A 21,512-nucleotide genomic window follows, 5' to 3' on the forward strand; every position below is an offset into this window, starting at 1 on the left:
TGGGATAGGATTGGGTTGGGTTTAAGCTAAGGATTAAGTGAATGCACCCGCTATTAGGGTCTATTAGGGCTAGGGGGAGTTTAGACAGTGGCGGGGGGAGTTTGAGGGTGGATAGTTACCTGATGGCAGAAGATTCTGTGTTTGGCAGAAGAGTTCATTAGGGAGCTGCAACCACAGTGGGCACAACGGACATGATTTTTACAGCGCGACAGCTGCAGGAAAATGCAGGGAACAGCGCCAACCCTTATACATGGCCTTCTTCGAACTTACAAAGTCTTTTGACACTCTCAACCGCAGGGATGTATGGAGCGTCCTCCTCCTTTTCGGATGCCCCCAAAAGGTCGTCACCACCCTCCACCTGCTCTACAACGACATGCAGGCCGTGATCCTTCCCAACGGATCATTTACAGACCCAATCCACGTCCGGACCAGGGTCAAACGGGGCTGTGTCATTGCCCCAACCCTCTTCTCAATCTTTCTCGTTGCCATGCTCCAACTCACAGTCAACAAGCTCCCCCCTGGAGTGGAACTAAACGACAGAACCAGTGGGAACCTATTCAAACATCGTCGACTCCAGGCCAGGTCCAAGATCAACTCAACCTCTGTCATCGAGCTACAGTATGCGGACGGCGCCTGCGTCTGTGCACATACAGAGGCTGAACTCCAGGACATAGTCGACGTATTTACTGAGGCGTATGAAAGCATGGGCCTTACGCTAAACATCTGTAAGACAAATGTTCTCCACCAGCCTGTCCTCGCTGCACAGCACTCCCCCCCAGTCATCAAGATCCATGACGCGGCCCTGGACAATGTGGACCACTTCCCTTATCTCGGGAGCCTCTTATCATCAAGAGCAGACATTGACGATGAGATTCAACACCGCCTCCATTGTGCCAGTGCAGCCTTCGGCCGCCTGAGGAAAAGAGTGTTTGAAGATCAGGTCCTCAAAACTCTCACCAAGCTCATGGTCTACAGGGCTGTAGTTATATCGGCCCTCCTATATGGCTCAGAGACATAGACCATGTACAGTAGACACCTCAAGTCGCTGGAGAAATACCACCAATGATGTCTCCGCAAGATCCTACAAATCCCCTGGGAGGACAGGCTCAGCAACGTTAGTGTCCTCGACCAGGCCAACATCCCCAGCATGGAAGCATTGACCATACTTGATCAGCTTTGCTGGGCAGGCCACATCTTTCGCATGCCAGACACGATGTTCCCAAAGCAAGCGCTCTACTCGGAACTCCTTCATGGCAAGCGAGCCAAAGGTGAGCCTCCCTGATAAAGTGCAACATTCCTACTAACACCTGGGAGTCCCTGGCAAAAGTATGCCCGAAGTGGAGGAACTGCATCAGGGAGGGCGCTGAGCAACTCGAGTCGCATCGCCGAGAGCATGCAGAAATCAAGCGCAGGCAGCGGAAAGAGCGTGTGGCAAACCAGTCCCACCGACCCTTTCCCTCAACGACTATCTGTCCCACCTGTGACAGAGTCTGTGGCTCTCATATTGTACTGTACAGCCACTAAAGGACTCATTCTTAGAGTGGAAGCAAGTCTTCCTTGATTCTGAGGGACTGCCTCTGATGGTGATAATGGACAATAAGGCTTTTTCTTCCTGTTTGGTAGTGATTATTTTTATACCATCTCTGCTTTCAGTGAGTAGAACTGAAGTGAAGACACATAATTGATCAGTGATGCTTCAGACTGGAATGACCAGTACTGTAGCTCGCTGGTGCTGCAGCAGACTGATAGTGCACAACTGCTAGCCTGTGATTCTCCACTTGGTGACGTTCTTGTGAGTCTGGTGTCAGCAATGCATGCATCTCACAGGCAGCAGCAATGCATTTCCTCCACTCAGTTTAAGAATATGGCTAAATTTTTGCACTATTTTTAATAAGCGACAAAGCCAGAATAGAAATTATGGTTGACCAGTTTATGTAAATGAGAAATAAATATTGAAAATGCTGGATCTACTCAGCAGGTCCAGCAGCATGTGTGGAGAGAGAAACAGAGTTAATGTTTCAGGTCAGTGACATTTCATCAGTTCATTGACCTGATATATTAACTCTGTTTCTCTCTCTCCAGAGATGCTGCCTGACCTACATAGTATTTCTAGCATTTTTCTGTTTTTAAAATATCTCAGACTTCCAGCATTTGCTGCATTTTGTATCAGTAGATCAGAATTGGTTTCAACGCCGTTCTTGTAGATTGCATCTTTGTTCACAATGTCACTACTGAGTACAATATTAGTTCAGGAACAGCAAAGGCATATAGGTTGCTGAGATCATGTTGTAATAGGGAGATGATGTTTGAAAACGGAGATAATATTGGAACAAGAGCTAACATTAAAATCCAGCAATTAAACAATATGCTGGTTAACGAATGAAAGATTTTTTGCATTTCTATAGTGCTTTTCACGACTTCAGGACATCTCAGAGTGCTGTCAGCCAATGAAGTACCTTCGAAGTGTAGTAACTGTTGTAATGACCAGGATGCATGTTAGCTGACATTGTATCAGAGAGGGTGAGAAAGCAAAGCGCAGTTAGGAACTTTGCTTACCTTCAAGTTGAGGTACCGTGAACAGCTTGTACATTGTTTGTGATTCCTGAGGAGTGCTTTACACGTGAATTTTCTAGATGTAGAACTGGCGTGTCATCTTAAGGTGAATGTTTTCAGAAAATATTAAAAGTATTTCATTGTCAGCGAGATTACTGTCTCTAATGCACACGGTTCAATTATTAAAGGAAAAGGATTGCCCAACAACCGAAGTGTCTGCGCTAAATCGATAAAAGTTGAGCTCCTGATTGAAAGTTTTTCAGAATTTATCAAACCAGCCAGCTCCTTGTTAGTTTCTGAGGACACACTATCCTTCTCCTTAAACCAGGGTCAAGGACCAGGCAATAACAAGAATATAAGAACATAAGAAATAGGAATAGGAGTAGGCCATATGGCCCCTCGAGCCTGCTCTGCCTTTTAATATACTCATGGCTGATCCGATCATGGACTCAGCTCCACTTCCCTGCCTGCTCCCCATAACACCTTATCCCATTATCATTTAAGAAACTATCTATCTCCGTCTAAAATGTATGCAATGTCCCAGCTTCCTCAGCTCTCTGAGTCAGCGAATTCCACAGATTTACAACCATCCGAGAGAATAAATTTCTCCTCATCTCTGTTTTAAATGGGCGGCCTCTTATTCTAAGATTATGACCCCAAGTTCCAGTCTCCCCCACCAGTGGAAAGATCCTCTCTGCATCCACCTTGTCAAACCCCATCATAATCTTATATGTTTCGATAAGATCACATCTCATTCTTCTGAATTCCAATGAGTAGAAGCCCAACCTACTCAACCATTCCTCATAAGTCAAATCCTTCATCACCAGAATCAACCTAGTAAACCTTCTCTGAACTGCCTCCAAAGCAAGTATATCCTTTCGTAAATATGGAAACCAAAACTGCACCCAGTATTCCAGGTGTGGCCTCACCAAAATCTTGTATAGCTGTAGCAAGACTTCCTTGCTTTTATACTCCATCCCCTTTGCAATAAAGGTCAAGATACCATTGGCTTTCCTGATCAATTGCTGTACCTGCATACTATCCTTTTGTGTTTCATGCACATTACCCCCAGGTTGCAATGTACTGCGGTACTTTGCAATCTTTCCCCATTTAAATAATAACTTGCTCTTTGATATTTTTTCTGCCAAAGTGCATACATACAATCAAACATACAATCAAGAATGTTTATTAATAAGCATGCCAATGCAGCCGATCACATGCAGTTTCTGGAGACTCGACATCAAAGTCTCACAGGCATGAAACACATCAAGGCTGGGGAGCTCACTTCTGACCACCGGTCACAACAGTCCCGGGTCAGATTGTCAGGACTGCAGAATTTTAGTTATGAGGTTACATTGAATAGTCTGGGGTTGGCCTATCCCCTCAGCAGAGGGGTCAATAAACAGGGGGCATTAATTTAAAATAATGAGTCGAAGGATTGGAGGGGTGTTGAGGAGAACTTTTTCAGGGTGCTGGGTTCAGGATCTCACTGGCTGAAAGGCTGATTGCGGTAGAACTACTCATCACATTTAAAAAGTACTTGGATATGCACTTGAAGTGCCATGATTTATAGGGCTACGGACCAAGAGCTGGAAAGTGGAATTAGGCTGGATAGCTTTTTTGCAGCAGACACAGACACGTTGGGTCGAATTGCCTCCTTGTGCGCTTTTAATTTCTCCCCAACCTTCCTCCAGACACACTGAAGTAGTTAAATTCCACTTTCACACTGCTTGGTTGCAGATGTGTATCTGGTACTGAACTGTGCTTTAAAATAACTGGACCCCTGCAGTTACTTCAGATTAATATCTACATAATGCCAACATGCTTACTTATAGAATAATTTATATGTTTATACTCTTATACCCGGCCTATCTGGAATGGAACAAGCTGTCAACTACAGAAAATCAATGCAGGAGGACTGGCAGGAATCTCGTTTCTTACCCGCTCCTGGAGCCAGAATATTGAGGGCACAGATTTAAGGTGATTGGCAGAAGGTCCAAAGGCAACACGAGGAAAAACTTTTTTAAGCAATGAGTGGTTAGAGTCTGGAATGTACTGCTTGAAAGCGTGTTGGAGGCAGATTCAATCGTGGTTTTCAAATGGGAATTAGATAAATACCTGATTGATAAAAAATACAGAGCTCAGGGGAACGATCAGGGGAGTGGGACGAGCTGAATGCTCTTGCAGAGAGCAGGCACGGGATCAGAGGGGCCCAATAGCTGAGGCCCAATGGCCTCCTTCTGTGCTGTATCTATTCTATGATTCGATGAAATTCAACTTCGCCAGCGTTGGAAAACCGGAAATAGCTCATGGATAATTTTAACCTAAGCCGCCCCTCGGGAAACTGAGGTGATTTCTATCTTTCTATAAGCCTGGTGTTCTGACATATTCCGACAAAACATATCTCTGCACTGTGCCTCTGAGCTCCTCAGCCACAGGGACCAGGGGGAATATCCGCTCTGTCCCTGTTGCTCAGACACAAACTCCACTGGAAAGCTTCACCTCCTTCCCGGAAAGTTGCATCAAGAGCTGGGGCGAACGTTATCTTTTGGCAATGGCGTAAGACAGGCGAGATTGGCCTGGCGTATCATTGTTACATACACCCGATTTTACTCACTATAGGCTTGAATTAAAAGGTAAATGGGATTGCATTTGTGTCATAGCCCGCCATCCAATAAGGCCAGTTTCATGCCGAAAGTTAAAATTGCCACCAGGGCTCCGGTGTAAAAATGTTTGACCCAATTTGTATCGCCCATTACATTACTGGAACCGAACTCCTTGCGCTTCCTTCTGAAGAATCAACACTGGTGACAATGTTGTGAATATTCACTTAATATAAGACAAACTGTACAGTGCTGTGTGTCATTACTAAAGCCGATGTGTGAGATTAAGAGCGGCAGTGAGTAGCATCACCACCTTCTACCAATTGGAAAAAAGCAGGGGTTAGATTGAGGGAAAGAATGGGAGGTAAATAAATTTAAAAAAAACTAAAAAAGGGGCGATCACACTGCTATAGACCCCCAAACAGTGGGAGGGAGGTAGAGGAGCAAATGTGTAGGCAAATTGATGTGAAGTCGAAAAACCATAGGGTAGTAATAGTAGGGGATTTTAACTATCCAAATATTGATTGGGACAATTTAGTATGAAGGGTAAAGAGGGTGCAGATTTCTTGAAATGCATTCAAGAGAACTTTTTTAGTCAATATGTAGCAAGCCCAATATGAGCGGGGACGTTCTTGGTTTTAGTTTTGGGGAATGAAGCTGAGCAGGTTGAAGGGGTATTGGTGGGCCAGCATTTGGTGCGAGTGATCATCATTCAGTCAGATTCAAGTTGGTTATGGATAAGGACAAGAATAGGGCTGGAATAAAAGTTCCAAATTGGGGAAAAGCTAATTGTGCGAAGTTAAGGAATAATTTGGCCATAGTGGACTCGAAACAGCTGTTTGTGAATAAATCAGTGTCGGAACAGTGGGAGGCATTCAAGGAGGAGATCTGGAAGGTTCAGGCCAAATATGTGCCCTTAAAGAAAAAAGCGGGGAAAAATAATTCTCAGGTCACTGGATGTCTAGGGACTTACAGGGGATGATTAAGAAAAAAAAGGATGCTTATGTCACATATCAATGGCTAAATACTTTTGTGGTGTATGTAGCACACAAATCACTGACTCCACACGGTCTGGTGTTAATCTAACTGCTGTGACCTTCGTCCTTTATTGTTCAGCTCTAGAGTGCCTCTCAGGTGTGGTGGTCAGCCTTTTATAGTGCCTGTTGCAGGTACTTCCAGGTTTCCCACCACAGCGCCCTCTGTGGTGTACCATTGTGCTTATATTACATTTAACGTACCAGGACAATACACACATCAATACATAACATCACACTTCCCCCCGACCAGGACACAGGACGACGATACACACATCAATACATAACATCACACTTCCCCCCCACCAGGACACAGGACGACGATACACACATCAATACATAACATCACACTTCCCCCCCGCCAGGACACAGGACGACGATACACACATCAATACATAACATCACACTTGTCCAACGGAAGGCAGGTAGGCATAGACAGTGTGTTGGTATGGTACATGTTATCTGGTACATTAACTAGTTATTGACTGGTAACGGATCCCTGATTTCCTTGTTCGCTCTTACCTTTAATTGTACTTCATATCCATTATTTTACAGAAGTACAGTGGCCATTCAACATTAAAATATTAATTCTTATTACAAATTCGCCATCTCACATTAACATAGCTCATTTTAGACTCGCTCTGCCTTACAGAAGTCCTATGTGGGGAACCCCTCATGGTAAGACCCTTTTAAGACTCCCGGGTGCATTTGCTTTTTAAGGCGCCATCTTTGATGCAGGAGGATTCCACGAGGCATCTCCTTGGGCGCCGGCATCTTTGATGCTCTGCTGCTCTGGACACGATGCCGTCATCTTGCTCTCCACCGCTCCGGATGCCCTCCGCCGTCGCAGCCTCCGCTCCCCTCTGCTGCCACCTGACTTGGCCCCTCTCCTACGGCCGTCAGCGTCGCTTCTGCGGCGGCCACTGTAGCCGCCTCCCCTGCAGCCGCGGTGGCCGCCGACCTCCAGCTGCTGCTGCCGTCTGACTCTCTCTCTGCGTGTGCCCCTCCGATCCGCCGACCATCCTGCGTCCCTCGCACCCCGCCCGCAGCGCCCCGCCGGCTCACCACCCCTCCCCCCCCCGCCATTAGGCCCCTCTCTGCAGGGCTGCTTGCCTGTGGGGGCTTTGGCTGCAGGATTTCTGTGTGAGGTCCGGGGCTGGGCTTTGCTCGGCTTGCCTGTGGGTGGATTGAGGCTGCAGCTCCAGCTCGGTCGGCGCTGCACTCTGGGGACCTGGGGCACGGCAGTTCCGCGGGGTGCAGCAGCCTGTTGAGTGATGAAGTCTTCCCAGCTCCTACGGACCGTCGCCATCCATCTCCGACCGAGGAGTGTCGACCCATCGCCTGCAATGACCCACAAAGGTAAACCGTGCATCTCGTCCCCGTGGGATACCTGCACCATCGCTCTGCCAAGAACAGGTATCAGTTTCCTGGTGTAGGTATGCAGCTTCACCGTGACCGGTACCAGCTTGGGTCGTGCAGCTGGGTTAATCCACAGTTTATCAAAAGTTCTTCGACTCATCAACGACGGACCCGAGCCCGTGTCCACTTCCATACTCAAAGGGATTCCGTTGATTTTTACTTCCCTTATCACTGGGCGCGAATCGTCGGTACACGTGTACAGTCCCAACACCTCATCATCTTCTGCCTGCTCCTCCCTGGATGGTGGATCATCCCCCATCTACTCAGCCACATGGTGAGTCCAATTTCTTTTACACATACGCTGATGTTGGCCTTTCGTGTGGCAGGTATTGCTCGTGTACTCCGCAAACATGCACTAGTGAGCCCCATGGCTTCCTCCACAACACCAGCATGGTGCTGCTTGATTGGCACCCCTCAGTAGATTCTGAGTTCCAGGATCCCGAGGTCCGTGCTCTCTGCCCCTGGCTGAGCCACATTCTGTAGTTTTGTCGTGGTGGGCGCTATGCTGTGGACAGTGCCTGCCGGGTTCGAGACTGTGTGGATGATTTGTTTGGTGCTGCAAATCGAGGTCATATGTGCCCGGTTGATGGTGAAGGCCTTTGTCAGAGTGGCTGTGGGTTCCGTGGCTAACAGCTTGTGAAGGAGGCCCTCGTGGCCAATCCCCATAATGAAAACACCCCGTAATGCCTCGTGTGTGCCAAAATCACATGGCGCCGCGAGTCTCCTGAGGTCCGCAGCATATTTGGTGACATCCTGGCCCTCAGGTCTGCAGTGATGGTAAAATTTGTATCTGGCCGTGAGGATGCTCTCCTTCGGCTTCAACTGGTCATGAATGAGTTCTGTCAGCAACTCGTATGACTTGTCCCTGGCGCTTCTGGGTGCCAGCAAATCCCTGACGAGTCAGTAAACCTCATCTCCACAACTGGAGAGCAATATCGCCTTATGCTTATCTCTCATTGCATCCGTGTCCTCCATCGTTTGCTGTGAAGTAGTACTCAAGCCTTTCCGTATGGCCTCCCAATCATTGCCCACTGTAACATCCTTTACTGAGCCCAGAGTAGCCATGGTTGCGTGGAGTTCGTCCGCTTCCTTGTCACCAACGTGTTGTATGTAGCACACAAATCACTGACTCCACACGGTCTGGTGTTAATCTAACTGCTGTGACCTTCGTCCTTTATTGTTCAGCTCCACAGTGCCTTATACATTAATACATAACAACTTTAGAATCTTTAGAGGAATATAGAAAGATAAGAAGTAAAATTAAAAAGGATATTAGGAATGCGAAGAGAGAGCACGAGAAATTCTTGGCCAATAAATTTAGGAAAACCCTGAAGATGTTCCATAAATATATTAAGAATAATTGGGTAACTAGAAAAACGGTAGGGCCTATTAGAGACCATGAGGGTAATCTTTATGAGGAGGCGGAAGATGTTGATAGGGTTTTTGACGAACACTTTGCACCTCTTTTCACAAAGGAAAGAGGTAATGCAGATACTGCTATAGAGGAGTGTGATATTCTAGATGAAATAACTATAGTGAGAGAGGAAGTATTAAGGGTTTTAGCAGCTTTGAAAGTAGGTAAATCCCCAGGTCCGGATGAAATGCATCCTAGGTTGTTGAGCAAAGTAAAAGAGGAAATAGCAGAGGCCTTGGCCATCATTTTCCAGTCCTCCTTGGATTGGAGGACTGCTAAAAAGGGATAGGCCGAGTAATTAACGTCAGTGGTGGGAACGTTATTGGAAAAAAATCCTGAAAGACAGGATAAATCTTCATTTGGATATGCAAGGATTAATTAGTGACAGTCAGCACGGATTTGTTAAGGGAAGATCCTGTTTGACTAAACTGATTGAATTTTTTGAGGAAGTAACAAAGAGGGTCGATGAGGGTAGTGCATACGATGTAGTATATATGGAAGTTTGTAAGGTTTTTGATGAGATCCCGCATGGTAGACTGGTCATGAAGCTTAGAGCTCATAGGATACAGGGCAAAATGGCAAGTTGGATCCGAAATTGGCTTGGAGGAAGCAAAGAGTAATGATTGATGGATGTTTTTATGACTGGAAGGATGTTTCCAGTGGGGTTCTGCAGGGCTCAGGACTGGTTCACTTGCTTTTTTGTGCTATATATCAACGATTTAGATTTGAATTATAGGGAAAGAAGTTTGCAGACGACACTAAAATTGGCTGTGTGGTTGAAAATGAAGAGGAAAATGATGGGCTGCAGGAGGATATCACTGTGCTGGTCAGGTTGGCAGCGCAATGGCAAATGTAATTTAATTCAGAGAAGTGTGAGATGATGCACTTTAGGAGAGCTAATAAGGAAAGGGTATACACATTAAGTGGTAGGCCACTTGATAGTGTAGATGAAAAAAGGACATTGGAGGGCTTGTCAACAGATCCCTGAAAGTAGCTGGCCAGGTGGATAAGGGAATTAAGAAGGCATAGGGAATGCTTGCCTTTATTGTCCGAGGCATAGAATATAAGAGCAGCGAGGTTATGTTTCAATTGTATAAAACTTTGGTTATGCCACAGCTGGAGTACTGCATGCAGTTCTGGTCACCGTATTATAGGAAGGACTTGATTTCACTGGAGAGGGTGCAGAGGAGGTTTACTAGGATGCTGCCTTGAATGAAAAATCTTAGTTGTGAGGACAGATTGGAGAGGCTTGGTTTGTTCTGATTGGAACAGAGGAGTTTGAGAAGAGACCTCATTGAGTTGTACAAACTATTGAGAGGTCTGGACATAGTGGACAGTAAGGGTGTATTTCCATTGGTGGATGGATCAATTACAAGGGGGCATAGTTTTAAGATGGTTGGTGGAAGGTTTAGAGGGGATTTGAGGTGTGTGGGGGGGAGGGAGATTCTTTACCCAAAGGGTTCTGGGGATCTGGAACTTCCTGCCTGCAAGAGTGGTGGAAGCAGAAACCCTGACCACATTTAAGAGTTGGATGGATGGGCATTAAAGTGCTATAAGATGCATGGTTATGGACCGAGAGCTGGTAATTGGGATTAGTGTGGATGACCTTTTGTTGGACGGCATAGTACTGCAGGGAATAGAATATGGCCAGAGTGATCTCCCGGACTAGTTTCGATCACCTGGATGGGTCACAGATGAATTTTCCCAGATTTTTCTCCCTGAATTGGCCTGGGTTTTTATCCGGCTTTTGCCTCTCCCAGGAGATCACACGTCTCCGGTTAGAGTGAAGTGTAGATGTTTTTCGTATAAGGGGTGTTGCAGTGGTGTGGGACGCACTGGTTGGGCTGGGTGTCTTTGCCTTTCCATTATTGTTCATGGGTTTATATGTAAGCTTTCGGGCTGCTGATGAAGGACCATGAAGCTCTTTGTAGGCCGGCGCAGACATGATGGGCCAAAATGGCCTCCTTCTGCGCTGTAAATTTCTATGTTTCTATGTTTTTATGTAATACACGATTAGATTGAACTGATCGGGAGGCGATGTCCAATTGAGACATCCAACAATTAACTATGAGTGAATGCGGCTATTTTAAGCGCTTACATCATTTCACAATGAGAGTAAATGGATATTTCACAATGTTCATAATCTCCTCTCGGAATCTCCTTTGGGTCAACGCATAAATGCAGGTGTTTGTGCAGGAGCTGGAATACATCAAAAGAAGGGTGATTCTAATCGCCAAATATAGTGACTTTGGACCTGGGAAAAGAGTTGACTGCGTGATGTCAAAACAGATGTGAAGTATCACAACTGGCGACCACAACACAATGAAGCTCCCCGCGATAGTGAAGAGCAGAATGATGGATGTTCTTCGGTTCTTCATCTCGGGATCACTGCTGCTCTCCCCATTGCTGCGACTCTTCAGGGCTCTGCGAGCTCTATTGGCCACTAAGATGTGACTGACAGTGATACAATTCAACAGCACCAGCAAAGGGAATGGCAATAATGGGACTGAGAGATGTGCGATCCATTTGTAAGCTCTCCATCCTAGATAAGAATCATAACCCGTTACTGCCTGGCAGCCCCACGCTATATCCCCAATAATATAGTAGGGCTCATAGCGGAAATAAACTGGAATGTTTATCAAAATGCTGAGCACACTCACGACGATTACAACCACAGTGGCAGTTCTTTGGGTACAATATTTTAATTTCAGTTTCTGACAACAAATGATTACGAAGCGGTCAAAGGTGAACGATACTGTGGACCAGACAGAGAGTTGGACGCTAGATGCTTGTATGAAAGCACTAAAACGGCACACATTGGTGTACTTCAAGAATGAATCCGGGAAATATTTCCAAAAGATGCTGTCCACAGTTACATTAAAGACACAGATCATGAGATCTGCTATTGACATGGATACCATGTAGCGAGTGATACCTTTGGAGAGACCGCACTTTCCCCGGGACAGAATCACAATTGACATCAGGTTCGCTGCAAGAAATTGGAAAATAAGACAATTAGCAAAGAAATAGTTTGGATGTCTGAAAATACCACTTGTAATGGTGTGGTTAGAGTCAGGTTAGGTGGTACAATCAGAGTATGCAGTCCGTCCCAGTCTCACTGGGTACGGAGCCGAGTCAAGTACAACAGAAAGCTGCCAATTTTGCTGCCTGTGGATTTAACTGAACACAGTCGAATAAATCCGTGCAACATATGAACTGGTGAATGTTCAACCTGCCCGTGGCAAACTAGATTCACTCCAAGAAATTTTACATGGGATTACAGATGATATACGGCAGAGAATCAGGACATTCGGCCCAACCAGTCCATGCCGGCATTTATCCACCATTGGAGCCTGCTCCAGTCATTCCTCATCTAACTCTATCAGCATAACCCTCTATTACCTTCTCCTCATATGCTTGTGCAGCCTCCTCTTAAATGCATCGTTACTTTTCGCTTCAATGTGGTACTGAGTTCCACATTGTCACCACTCTTTGGGTAAATACTTTCTGCTGAATTCCCTATTGGATTTCTTGATGACTATCTTATACTTATGGCCTCCAATTATGCTCTTAACAACAAGTGGAAACATTCTCTGTGTATCCACTCTATCCAAATCTTTCATCGTTTTAAAGACCTCTATCAGTTGTAAAGTTGCACAATTCATGGAACTCCACCACCCGCCCCCACCCCCCCCCCCCCACCTCCCCCGCACACCCCACCCCCCCACCCCCGCCCAGTGTTCGGACTCATTGAAAAGGAATTTCGATTTGTGACTATCGACCAGAAAGTTTGGGATCCTAAAATGCAAATGGAAGAAACTACGAGTTTTGACCGAGTTTGGGATTTTAAAAGGAATGTCGGGTCCGTGAGGAAAAGGGCTGCAAAAACCAGGGGACAGCTAGCCTCTAAAGAAGCCAGTCTTTGTATATTGAAGCCATCTGCGGTATTGAAGCTAAATAATTTGTCTGCAGAATTGTGCAAACTCAAAAACCGATCTCCCAGGAGACATTAACATAGCAACAATTGACCCAGAGATAGTCAGCCATAGCTCTAAACATGAAACCCATCCAGCGCATGCATAGTGTCAATAGTCCATCCAGCCCGCATGGAAAACCCAGGCCTAGGCAGACAATGTAAATACCAAAACTAATTTTCAAGATCGAAAAACGGATTCAACAGATCGGCACATCTGGAACGAGTTATCATTAACAAGCCCTCCAAAATATGACAAAGAATTATCAAGCCAGCCAAAATTAAGACAAGGAATCAGGATTGATTTGGAGCGCAGATTAGAACGACACCCTAAGTATAACTGAGGCCCTGTTTTACGGGTTAAGGAGCCTTCAAGAGAGCTTGCTACACAGCCTTCTACGCAGCCTTCTGGAATGTCTGCAGCCTCAACGACACGCCTGGGTTACACTGCTCTGCCACCGAAGAAGGAGGAAGAACATCACCAAACAAGCAGAGAAAGGCAGTACCCAATGATTGCGGACATCATCATCGGGTCAAGAACTGACCACAGCCAACGTGATAAAATCAAAACCACCGCGATGGAGATATTCTAAGAATGAAACTCATCAAGAAACATAGAAACATACATAGAATCATAGAAAATAGGTGCAGGTGTAGGCCATTCTGCCCTTCGAACATACATAGCCATTCAATAAGATCATGGCTGATCATTCACCTCAGTAACCCTTTCCTGCTTTCTTTCCATACCCCTTGATCCCTTTAGCGGTAAGGGCCTATCTAACTCCCTCTTGAATATATCCAATGAACTGGCATCAACAACTCTCTGCGGTAGGGAATTCCACAGTTTAACAACTCTCTGAGTGAAGAAGTTTCTCCTCATCTCAGTCCTAAATGGCTTACCCCTTAGCCTTACACTATGTCCCCTGGGTCTGGACTTCCCCAACATCGGGAACATTCTTCCTGCATTTAGCCTGTCCAGTCCGGTCAGAATTTTATATGTTTCCATGAGATCCCCTCTCATCCTTCTAAACTCCAGTGAATACAGGCGCAGTCGATCCAGTCTCTCCTCATATGTCAGTCCTGCCATCCCAGGAATCAGTCTGGTGAACCTATGCTGCACTCCCTCAAAAGCAAGAACGTCGTTCCTCAGATTAGTAGACCAAAACTGAACACAATATTCCAGGTGAGGCCTCACCAAGGCCCTGTACAACTGCAGTAAGACCTCCCTGCTCCAATACGCAAATCCTCTAGTTATGAAAGCCAACATACCATTTGCCTTCTTCACTGCCTGCTGAACCTGCATGCCAACTTTCAATGACTGATGTACCATGACACCCAGGTTTCGCTGCACCATCCCTTTTCCTAATCTGCGCCATTCAGATAATAATCTGCCTTCATGTTTTTTTCACCAAAGTGGATAACCTCACATTTATCCAAATTATACTGCATCTGCCACGCGATTGCGCACTCACCTAACCTGTCCAATTCACCCTGCAGCCTTTCAGCATTCTCTTCACAGCTCACACTCCCACACAGCTGAGTGTCATCTGCAAACTTGGAGATATTACACTCAATTCCCTCATCCAAATCATTAATGTATATTGTAAATAGCTGGAGTCCCAGCATTGAACTCTGCAGTACCCAACTAGTCACTGCCTGCCATTCTGAAAAGGACCTGTTTATTCCCACTCTTTGCTTCCTATCTGCCAAGAATTTCTCTATCCAAGTCAATATATTACCCCCAATACCATGTGCTTTAATTTTGCACAGCAATCTCTTGTTTGGGACCTTGTCAAATGCCTTTTGAAAGTCCAAATACACCACATCCACTGGTTCTCCCTTGTCCACTCTACAAGTTACATCCTCAAAAAAATTTCAGAAGATTTGTAAGGCATGATTTCCCTTTTATAAATCCATGCTGACTTGGGCCGATCCCGTCACTGCTTTCCAAATGTGCTGCTATTTCATCTTTAATAATTGATTCCAACATTTTCCCCACTACTGATGTCAGGCTAACCGGTATTTAATTATCCATTTTCTCTCTCCCTCCTTTCTTAAAACGTGGTGCTACATTAGCTACCCTCCAGTCCATAGGAACCGATCCAGAGTCGATAGTCTGTTGCAAAATGATCACCAATGCATCCATTATTTCTAAGTCTACTTCTTGAAGTACTTTGCGATGCAGACTTTCAGGCCCCAGAGATTTATCAGCCTTCAATCCCATCAATTCTCCTAACACAAATTCCCAACTAATAAGGATTTCCTTCAGTTCCTCCTTCTCACTAGACCCTCGGTCCCCTGGTATTTCCAGAAGGTTATTTGTGTCTTCCTTCGTGAAGACATAACCAAAGTATTTGTTTAACTGGTCCGCCAAGAGAAAACCGAAGATTCAAATGTTTCCACTCTACAATCTGTTCCTAGCTACCAACAAGTAAAACATTACCTAAAAGAACGTTTAAACCTACTGCTGAAGGAAGGAAGTGCGTGCACACCCCATAAATGCAATATTCGCCATACCTCATCAGCGGACACCACCCAACTAAAGACTACGCAGTAAGATGTTATCCACGACGTTCGGGCTAGGGCAAGCAGAACCTACAGAGTCCAGCGAACCCTGAAACCACGAAGCACTGCTAGCTGGCAATAAGAGGATTGGTGAGCATTATCCTTTTTTGCCCTAGAGTTCAACCTAGTCAGATTTAGGCACTGGGAGGTGGGAGGTGTATTGTTTTCTGTTAACCCTTTTGAATGTGTGATGAAGTGTTCCCTATTCTAATGATTGTAAGTTGACATTATACTTTCTTTTCTGAATAAAATCGAAGTTTCTTGCACTAAAACCGTTGTCTCTTGCACTTTGTCACATCCCCAAATAAATCCAAAGTCTAGAACCCAGGGAGTGGGAGAGATTCGAACCACTGAGAAGGTCAGAGGTGAACCTGACCCCGAGACCACCCCCTACAGAGTTCACCACTTTTATAAATGTTCTTTATGGAGGGGCATTACTGGTGAGAATGCTTTCCCTTCTGCCAATATCTTGAACGACCGTCAGTTAAATATGCTCTGGTTTAGTTCACATTCTCGCAGGGTGACAATCAACAAAATCAGGAATGTTCGGCGAGAGGTGGAGACAGACACAGATAATTTTTTACATGCGCAGCATATCTATCAACATTTGGGAGGACGAAAGTAATTTAACATGCCAATTAAAGTTAACAAAGAAAAGTGAGATACTTCTACTGAACTGACTGTCAGCAGAAACTTGACACACATGGGACAAAGATAGACAACAGCACGTAGCAAAAATAGCAACACGCTGAAAGAATGAGCTTCAAGAATTAATAATTAATTGCAAATACTTACCAGGAATGCCGATGATTGCGAGAATCGGATAGCAAAACACCGTGAAGTCTACAAATTGTGTTGGTCCCATCTTATTCACAAATGAAGGAAGATTCTTTAATGCAGCATGGCTCTGGCTGGGACACTGAGGCAATGCAATGAATCCGCATTGATTTATATAGCGGCCAATTCTCCATTGAATCAGTGAAGTTACAATATAGCTGTCCTTGGGGACGGGCTATGCAACAAACACTAGTAAGACAGTTCTTTCCAAGTAAATGAGCAAAATCAGCTCCACAGACATTAATTGGGGATTGCGAATAATGTACTGCGCATTTTCAGGCTCACTATTCCCCCAGCTGTGGGACTCTGGCACGTCACCGCTTGTTGATCTCATTAGCGTGCTCTTCGCTTAAAATAATCCTCCGAAATTAATGCTATTTTCACCAATTCGCTGCATTTCAATAAGTCCAATTTCATTTAATTCACCTGGCTGGTACAGGTGGGGGTGAGATCATACATTTGTTTTACACTTGGCCCCACTGCAATCTGCTTTGTCTGCCAGAGACAGTTAAAGCGGACCGTGTATTTAGTGGACATCAGACTTGCACCAGACTGGTCCCACCCGATGATACAGAGAACCCCAATAGAGGGTGCCAGATAAAGTGGTGACTGACGACAGTGAGAAAAATAAAGATAGATTAGCACAGGGAGAAAGATAAAGCTATGGTTCAGTACCGAAGGTAATACAGAGACACACCCGCAGAATACAAAGATAAAAGGTGTGTAATTGCAGTGAACGATACAAAGACAGTCCAGCAGAGGAAGATAAAAAAAATGTGACTGAATAAAGTGATCGATAAAGGGACACATCAGCAAAGCGAGGTGCACAGACGTGTGACTAAGTACAGTGAGTGATATGGAGAGACACCAGCAAAGGGAGATAGATAAAGGAGGGGCACTGTACAGTGAGTGATACTGTGGACGGGGAAAGACGCTGATCCACGAGTGTTGTCAGATTGAAGTTACCAATGCAGCAGTACCTCAGGGTAGCGTTTTATGCAAAAATATCATCCGCTGCTCCATCAATAACTATCCCACCCTGCTCAGGTCAGGATTAGGTATTTTCACTAAGGAAACATGCACAGTTCTTACACAGTATTAAAGGATATACGCCGGGAGGATATTTACCCTGTCTGGGGAGTCGAGAACCAGGGGTCATAGTCTTAGTATAAGCTTGGCAACTTAGGACTGGAATGAGGTGAAGTGTCTTCATTCAGATGGTACTGAATCTTTGTAATTCTCTACCTCATAGGTCTATGGAAGCTCTGTCTTTGAATATATTCAAGACAGAGATCGATAGATTTTTTAATATTTAGGGAATGAAGGGATGTAAGGATAGGGCAGGAAAGTGGAGTTGAGGTCGAAGATCAGCCATGAGCTTATTGAATGGCAGAGCAGGCTCGAGGGGCCGCATGGCCAACTCCAGTTCTAATTTATTGTGTTCTTGTTTTATGAATGCAGCGTGCAGCCCCGTCACAACTCCTCAGATAATGAAACAATCTATACCGGCTTGGCTTATAAGTGGCAAGTCACATTCGTGCCACACTGCCGAACTCTAACAATAGAGCGATCAAACATCTCTACTTGACATTCAATGCCATTATCATTGTGGAATACTCCACTATATATATCCTAGGCTTCACCACTGACCAGACTCAACGGGAACATCCACATTAATGCCACGCCTAACAGAGCAGATAAGGGTTTCTGGAACCTTCAGCGAGTGGGTTCATCTACTGACACCCGAAATATTCTTCACCATCTACAGTCCTCAAGTAATGATTGTGATCTCACACTCTCCACATTGCTTGATGGCTGAAACTGCACAAACACTCAAGAAGCCCGATAATAATCGCAACATATCTGTCTGCTTGATGAGCTGCCCATCTAGAAGTTTAAACATAAATTCCCTGCATCACTGGTGTACTTTGCCTCGCGTGTGTACTACCCACAGAATGTCCTGCAGCAAATCGTCAAGGCCTCCTCAGCAGCATCTCGCTGTTGGAGTAGGCGTCCTTTCGGATAGAGAAAAAAATGGGGTCGGAAGCTGAGCTCAGGAGCAAACAGCATGCTGATTATGCCCGCGGTTCAGATCAGTCACCGTGGGCGGCGAATGAAATCGGTGACCTCGGGACGAGAGTGTTTAGCAGTGGCCGTAGACAATAGCTTCAGTCTTCTGAATAATTAACTGGAGGAACTTTCTGTTCTGCTCTCGCCTGTCAAAACTGTTAACTATTCCAGGATCATTCTGGAATGAAAAGACAACCCCTGGCTTCTATGCTCTATTGATAACCATCTTCTGAACTCCCTCGCACCTGCCTCCTTCACCCTCACTTCCACGAACAAGGGCAAAGAGCTCATGGACATCTTTGTCTCTCCGATTGAGGCCATTCGTTTGGCTGCTTCTGCTACATACCTTCCTTCCCGTAGCCCATCGGACCAAACTTCAATTGTCTCCCGACTACCCTACCCCTGAACGTGCATCTTTCTCCAGAGTCCCTCCAATCTCGTCTCATGACCATGCCGAGCACATCTTCCTGCTCCCACGAATCTATTCCCATTGAGCAGCTGACCGCCCAACGTACCATTCTGGCTTCCATGTTAGCTGACATTGTTAGCGTTTCGCTCTCCTCAGGTAGTATCCCTCTCCATCAAATCTGCCAGCCTCACCGCTCTACTCAAAAAAAAACATTTGACCCTGCAGCGTTGTAAACTTCCGACCAATCTCCAATCACCCTTCCCTCTCCGAATTCCTTGAATATTTTATTGATTCCCAAGTCTGTGCATTTCTGTTCCGGAACTCCATATTTGATTCCTACCATTTGTTTGCCCGCCCCGAGCCCGCCCACACCACGCCAACCCCTGCCACACAACCGACATGGCCCTCATCAAAGTGACAAATGACATCCTTGTGACTGCAACGAAAGGTAGACTATCCCTCCTCATCCTTCTGAAACTGTCTGCAGCCTTTGACAGAGTTGACCGCTCTATCCCCCTCCAAATTTTCTCCACCATCTTTTAGCTTTGTGGGACAACACTCAGCTGGTTCCATTCTTACCTATCTAAACTTCGTCAGAGATTCATCTGCAATTGCCTCTCTTCCCGCTCCCGCATTATTACTTCTGGTGTCCACCAAGGATCTATATTTGCCCCCCTGCTGTTTCTCATCTACATGCTGCCCCTTGGATACACCATCAGAAAATGCAGTGTCAGTTTCCAAATATCTGCTGATGACCCCCAGCGATACTGTGCGACCATTTCTCTCGGCACGTCCACGGTTTATAATTTGTCCGAGATACAGTACTGGATGAGTAGAAATGTGCTCCAATTCAACATTGGGAAGGCCAAAGTCACTGTGTTTGGTCACGGACAGAAACTACGTTCCTTAGTCAACGACTCCAAGCCTATCCCGTGCATCTCTCTGTTGCTGAGCAAGTCTATTCGCAACCTTGGTATCATATTTCACTCTAAAATTGGATTCTGACCCGATATATGTGGCATAACTAAGGTCGCCTATTTCCACCTCTGGAGCATCAACCGTCTCTGCCTCTGCCTCAGCCCATGTGCTGCTGAAATGCTGATCCATTGCCTGTTACCTCCCGACTTGATTATTCCATCGCACTCCTGACTGGCCTTCCATATTTTATCCTATATAAACTTGAAGTCATCCAAACTCGCCTGCCTTCAACTAACTCGCAACAAGTCCCATTCACTCATCACACCTTTGCTTGCTGACATAAATTGGTTCCAGTTTAATCAACACTTCGATTTTAAAATTCTCATCCTTGTTTTAAAGTCCCTCCACACCCTTCCTATCTCTGCAATTTCCTCCAGCAGCACAACCACTGAGATTTCTGCACTCCTCTAATTCTGTCCTCTTGAGAATCCAGGATTATAATCACTCCATCATTGTTCGCTCTGTCTTCAAATGTCTAGGCCCCAAGCTGTGGAATTCCCTCCATAAATCTGTATGCCTCTCTACTGCTCGGTAAGATGTACCTATAAAACCTTCTTTTAACAAGCTTTTGGTCACCTGTCCTAATTTCACCTTATGGGGTTCGGTATGAAATTGTTTTTTCTTAAAACACATCTGTGAAGTGCCTTGGGACGTTTTACTACATTAAAGGTGCTTTATAAATACAAGTTTTTGTTGTTGTTCATCCAATTGTGGATGTCGGATAAGCAGCATGAAACATCACAGACTATGAAGGGACGAGACAGTTGATGGTGTGAAGGAGCTTGGTGTCTTCAGCGCAAATGTTGAATCTGGCACCTATGATCCGGAATACCCTCCCTTTGCCTCTCCGCCTTTCTACCACACTCCCACCATCCCAGGCATCTCTGTTGTCTGGGGCTGTGTTTCTGTTACCAAAATGTGTTTTAACTTAACGTAACCCGAAAATGATCCGTAATACCTACGTCATTGTCCAAGCTTTTGGTCACCGGTGCTAATATCAGCTTAGGAAGCTAAATGTAAAATTAGTCTCATAACACCTGTTGGAAAGTGCCTTGGGACCGCTGAGGGCGATGGTGGCTCTGGGGAATGCAGCCAGAGCCACATCCACAGCACCATAGGTGGCTCTTCTGCACAGAGTTGGGGCGGGGGCGGTGGCGGACGAGGAAGAATGGAAGAGCTATAGTGATAGGGAATTCAATAGTCAGGGGAGCAGAGAGGTGTTTCTGTGGCTGCAGACGTGACACCAGAATGGTATGTTGCCTCACTGGTGCCAGCGTCAAGGATGTCACTGAGCGGCTGCAGGACATTCTGGCGGGAGGGAATGAAAAGCCAGAGGTCGTGGTTCATATCGGGACCAACGACACAAGTAGAAAGAGTGATGAGGTCCTGCCTGAAGAGTTCAGGGAGCTAGGAGAGAGATTATAAAGCAGGACCTCAAAGGTAGTAATCTCCGGATTACTCCCGGTGCCACGAGCTAGTGAGTACAGAAATAGCAGGATGGAGCAGTGACTGGAGAGATGATGCAGTCGGGAGGGCTATAGTTTGCTGAGGCATTGGGATCGCTTCTGAGGTAGGTGGGATCTGTACAAGCAAGACGGGTTGCACCTCAACAGAGCCAGAACCAATATCCTCGTGGGGTGTGCGGGGGGAGGAGGTG

At 45.7% G+C, this 21,512-nt stretch overlaps 1 protein-coding gene across 1 annotated transcript; it reads right to left on the reverse strand.

Moving 5' to 3' along the window:
- Positions 1-11,122: 11,122 nt before the first annotated feature.
- LOC139230147 (ultraviolet-sensitive opsin-like) lies at positions 11,123-11,917 on the reverse strand. Its single transcript, XM_070861989.1, has one exon. The coding sequence runs from the start codon at positions 11,915-11,917 to the stop codon at positions 11,123-11,125; it is 795 nt and encodes a 264-aa protein (XP_070718090.1).
- Positions 11,918-21,512: the final 9,595 nt, after the last annotated feature.

The sequence above is a fragment of the Pristiophorus japonicus genome, chromosome 19 (genome assembly GCF_044704955.1).
Source record: "Pristiophorus japonicus isolate sPriJap1 chromosome 19, sPriJap1.hap1, whole genome shotgun sequence".
In the NCBI taxonomy this organism is placed as follows: Eukaryota; Metazoa; Chordata; class Chondrichthyes; family Pristiophoridae; genus Pristiophorus; species Pristiophorus japonicus.